Source organism: Salarias fasciatus, chromosome 6 (assembly GCF_902148845.1).
Source record: "Salarias fasciatus chromosome 6, fSalaFa1.1, whole genome shotgun sequence".
Taxonomy (NCBI): domain Eukaryota; kingdom Metazoa; phylum Chordata; class Actinopteri; order Blenniiformes; family Blenniidae; genus Salarias; species Salarias fasciatus.
In genome coordinates, this window is record NC_043750.1 from 29,592,577 (window position 1) to 29,597,757 (window position 5,181).

A 5,181-nucleotide genomic window follows, 5' to 3' on the forward strand; every position below is an offset into this window, starting at 1 on the left:
TCTCTCCTGAGCCACAGACAGTATTTCACAAGGTCAGCTCTTCTTTTCTCTCTTACATTCTGTTCAAATACTGAGGTATGTGGTTTGATTTCACAGGAAATGGTCTCACATTCTTTACATCTCTTGCCAATCCAAAGCAGACCTCGGGCAGCAGGTGGACGGTGGTACACGAAGGGGTCAGTGGGTGTTTTAGCAGACAGTATGGTGGGGTGACAGGGGGCTGTCTGGTGTCTCGGTCGGAGATAAATCTGAACTGGAGCTTTTGAACATAGATGAAATGTGGAAAGCCTGGAGAAAAAAAAAGAAAAAAAAAAAAAAGCACAAACACAAGCCCAGCTTGAGGGTAAACCAGACTTTGGCACGTGGATGCACACCGATGCACAAAAACAAGCAGGCGAGGTATACTGACCACCCAGTAGGCAGTGAGGGCTCCCTGTATGTAGCCTGTTAGCACGTCGGATGGGTGGTGCCTGTAGTCCGAGATGCGGGTCAGACCTGTGTAGAATGCCAGGAGAACCAGAAAAAACTGCAGCGCCGGCCTCAGCAGTCGAGCTCCACGCCACGTAAACCGAGCCTGCAGGTAAAACTGCACGACAGAAGCCGACAGAGGAATTCACTGCACTGGAGATGAGATCAGGTCAACACAGGTAGGCAATGCTCACAGGCGGCACTGACAGAGGCACTCAGGTGCACCGTTTCAGCTGGTAAATTCAGTAAGATGCTTTAAATTCTCGATTTTTTTTTTCCTTTCTTTGTCGTTCTTGGCCTTCTCACACCAGATTCAGGAAACAAAACTACTGCAGACACCAATGATTTTACTACTTGGATCAAAAAACTGATCAACACAATTAAAATTATGGAAAAGATGGCCTGTTATAAAGTATAAATTTGATAAATATAGCATTATGTTTCATAATTTATAGTTAAAACAATCTGATAATGTAAGATAAATTCTCACTGGATAAGTTTAAAAAATAAAGCATTCACTCTCCTGCTGACTCACTTCAGTCATCACATAGCACGAAATGAAATTATTATCAGAATAATGATGTATTCTGTGATTGCTTCAAATTCCAGCGTTCAGTTTTAAAGAAGTTGGATGAGTCTATACATGGATACTTATCTGATAAAGGGTTAAGATTTTCCAGAGCAAAAAGAAAAGTATGAAATATTAACAGTAAGAGTCTTCATTTTCCTCAACTCCAGATATCCAACACAGCAGTCCCTGTTTAAATCTAGTGAAGTATTTTGTCACTTATTGTTGTGTCTTTGGTACAAATTGGAGAAAAAAAATGCCAAAATTGCTAAAGTTAACAACTCCAGTTCCACAGTTACCATGTTCTATAAATGACAAACCTTTCAGGTTTAAGTTCTTATGACCGTCACAATGCAACAAATCCATATAAAAAGATGCTGGTGTCCTGTGTGACGGCTGTTAAAAGGACTTTACTGTGAAGACTGAGTGCACAGTGCTCTGAGGCACCGAGTATTTTATAGCCGTTGTTTGCATGAGCTTCAGTTATAAAACAGCAACAACAGTGAATCATTTGTGTTCACAAGATGCTGTTCTGTGAGTATCTTACTGATACAGCAGGCAGCGGAGGAGTCTCTCTGCATAAAGTACAGAGGTATTTTGCTGCACACAAAGTTGAAGTCTGCAAAAATTATATTCATCTGTATAAAAAATACTGTTGAGTACGAAGCCCCTGAAGTCACAGAAATTTCTGTGGGTGCCACGATGAACTGTACATATAGATGAGAGCACGTACTCACATGCTCCTGCACCAAGCAGAGGCCTACATTCACACCTATAAATGCATACACTCTGAATACACTCACGAAAAATGCAGATATGCACACCCTGACACACAATGGAGCAGAGCAGTGAGACGGTGATACGAGGTCACTCTCCTCCCCCAGCAAAACAAAGCCGTCTCTGTTTGGCCCCTATCTCCCTCCAGCCCCTCTCCTCTTTCAGGCCCTCGCTTTCTGAAGCGAACGGGACCGATGATGAGACCCCGCTTCATTCATTCTCTCTCTGCGTTTTATATAGTGATGGTAATTGGAAATTGGAAAGACTGTCAATTTCGCCTGCCAGATGAGTGTGTTAGTGTGAGTGTGTGTGTGTAGTGTGTGTGTATGTGTGTGTGTGTGTGTGAGATCGAGGAAAATAGAAAGATACTCACTGCTAAATAGAGCATTGTGTACATTGCAAAAGAAGCGTGGCCAGAGAAGAAGGACTTCCTGAAAAATTGGAGAAGTATTTAGAATGACACACAAAGAGGTAGGTTGCATAACGCCGGTTCACGAGCACGGACACGTGCACACCAACCTGGCCTCCTCCTCTAGCCGGTGGTCAGGCTGACGACACGTCACCGTCGCAACGTAGGTCCCGGGCGTGCAGTTGAGCGACGCGTAGGTGACGCCGCACACGGACAGGAAGTGCGGCCGCAGCCGTCCGACGCTGAGCTTGGCCATGTTGGTCAACGACTGGCCGATGCAGCAGCCAAACAGGAAGCTGCCCAGCTCCTTGTACAGACAGGACACGTACAGGTTCCTGACGAAGGCCTTGGAGCTCACGCTTCGAAAACGCACCCGGTAACACTCCCCGAGGGCAATCTGGAGTCGTACACATAGTCAGAGTTACTTTCTCCACATCCTCCTCACAGGCTGAGTCATGTCCGACACTGAAGAGGAATGTGATGAATTCACTGACAGTAACCCTGCAGATGAGGAGCGCTCACCGTCAGGCCGGTGATGATGATGCCGCCAGCGATGAGCAGCTCGTCCGGTATGATTTCTCTGTGCAGGTAGGGGTAGGTGATGCTCGGATCGCCACACACGAAGCCTCTCCTGTACGGGCTCACCGCCTTCAGCTCGCACGCGAAAAAGGGGATGGAAGCTGCACGAAGGAGGAAGAAGAAGAAAATGGATTTAATCAGAGTGAGAAACTCGGTCAAGGTTCCTGAAAATGGAGCATGTTTTCATAACACACACACACACACAGGGCCTGGTACATGTAAGGGTTGCACAAATCAACACACACATGGAAGTTGGTCTACAGGATGAGCTGAAGAGTTTGTTTACCTTCATGAATATGGAATATGTGGCGTTTCCACATTGTGCTTCTTAATTCCCTGATCACATTTGAAAAGTAGACGCAAACTGACTTCAGTAGAGGTTCTGCTTTCATTGAGATGTTTCCTCAGATATTTTCTGTGTTGTACTTCAAATATTGACACCTTGACTGATCATCTTCCATATATTATATGTTTCTTGTTATTTTTTGTGAATTCAGACTAAGCGCGATAGCCTCCTCCACATGTTGGTTCTGGGTGGGGCTCGAGCCGATCACAAGCAAAACAACACTGAAGCGTTCCCATCCCAAGCTGATCATTCTCATGTAAACAGGTTTCAGAGCTTGCAAAAGCTTGAACCTGTTGGAATCTTATTTCACTCATTGTGTTAATCTCAGTAAATAGACAAAAAAAAAAAAAAAAAAAAAATCCAAACTTAAAACGCAATCTACTGCTTAAACCTGTGTGGACTGTTACCTTGGCGAGTTTCTACGCCAGATCACCTGCAGCCGAGTTGAGGCTCATTATGCACGGACAAGACATGACAAGATACCAATTATCTTTTAAAATCGGTACACTTTAAAAGATAATCGACCACATGCAAGTTCACATGCAAGACCACAGTTCCAAGTTCATGCATGTCAGCTAAATTTGTGCATCTAGATGATATCAGCAATGATATGTCTCACAATGGTAAAAGATTTCAAGCGTTTCTCCAGATTGTAACACCGTGAGACTTTTTTTTTAAAAAAAACAGATAATACTAAAATGTAATGTATAATTGAGCACCAACAGTTGTGAAAGATGTTTTCTGCCTGAAAATAGGAAAATCACAATTAAATGAATTATTGCTGGCATAAATTCATTTAAACTGAAGATCGAAACCAGTATGGGTGTTTGATTTGCTTGTGCAGGCATGTTGACTCGGAATCTTCCATCTCTTTTACGCCATGACAAGTAATAAGGTCAGAACAGAAAGTTGTATTGCTAAAATAAAACAGGGAATATGACACAGGGGATTGAGGAGAGAAGAAAAGGTCGAACAAGGAATAGTTTTACAGAAAGATAAGGGTGGGAACGCAGACTTTTTCTCAAGAGAGTCACCATTATGTGGAATGCAGAGGTCAAAACACTCCTGGGAATGACAGCGGGACAAGAGAAACCCAAAGCGCCAGCAGAAGGCTCCGCTTCCTGGCTGAATACAGCCTGAGCCCTCAGAGGCTGGAGGAGCGTAGTGAGGCTGGGTTCGACAAGACCCAGTTGGAACAGCGCATGCGTGCGGGTGCATTACTGTTGATGAGGAGGAGAAAAGGGTGGGGGGGGGGGGGGGGGGGGGGGGGGGTTGTTTGTGACTCCAGTTCAACTCTACCCAACAAAACAAAAGAGTAAATGCCGCAGCAGAGCAGAGCAGCGCCAGAACCAGCCTCACACTGGCTCTGTTGTCTGTGATGTCCCAGCCTCGCTCTCCTGCTCTGTCCCTGCCTTTGCATGCCTGCACACACAGAGAGGAAGGAGGAGGGAGTGGCGGGGAGGAGAGAGCTAGGCAGACAAAGAGAGAGGGAGAAACAGAGACTTCTCGCCGAGCGCCCTCCCTTCTGCACATGTCCAATCTGCTGTCAATACAGACGACTTTCTGCATCCAGATTTTTTTCAATTAGCTGTCCTTACGTAACCACCCTCCTGCAACATATAGGGGTCGAGGAGGAAGAGGAGGAGGAGGAAGAGGAGGAGGAGGAGGAGGAGGGTCCACGATCAAAGTCACGAGCAGATACACTCACATGCTCACGCACGCAATACTCACGGATTGTACATTTATTTATTTATACCAAATTGAATTCCCCCTGGCCCGACTCTACCCTGAGAACTGCAGGTTGTCATGGAAACTGCACAATTCCCTGGGCAATGCATGAACCAGCTGGCACGCAAGCTCCAGAGTGCGCATGTGCTGGGAGGAAAAAAGGAGATACATGCAGATGGAGAGAGGGAGAACTTTTCTTTTCCTCCTCTTTTTTTCAGACTGATCTTTTCTTCTGTACAACAAACGCGGCGGTAATTTGCTGCTCAATATCTGAAGGCTTGGAAAGGGGGGGGGGTGGAAACAAAG

At 45.5% G+C, this 5,181-nt stretch overlaps 1 protein-coding gene across 1 annotated transcript; it reads right to left on the reverse strand.

Annotated features, from left to right (window-relative positions):
• Positions 1-3,602, reverse strand: LOC115389811 (phospholipid phosphatase 3-like). The gene is made up of 6 exons (XM_030093385.1): positions 3,581-3,602; positions 2,745-2,965; positions 2,333-2,619; positions 2,187-2,244; positions 410-586; positions 1-288 (listed from the first exon to the last, which is right to left on the reverse strand). Exons 1-6 carry the CDS (start codon positions 3,600-3,602, stop codon positions 190-192), a joined length of 864 nt encoding a protein of 287 aa, XP_029949245.1. The 3' UTR covers positions 1-189.
• Between the last annotated feature and the right edge of the window lie 1,579 nt (positions 3,603-5,181).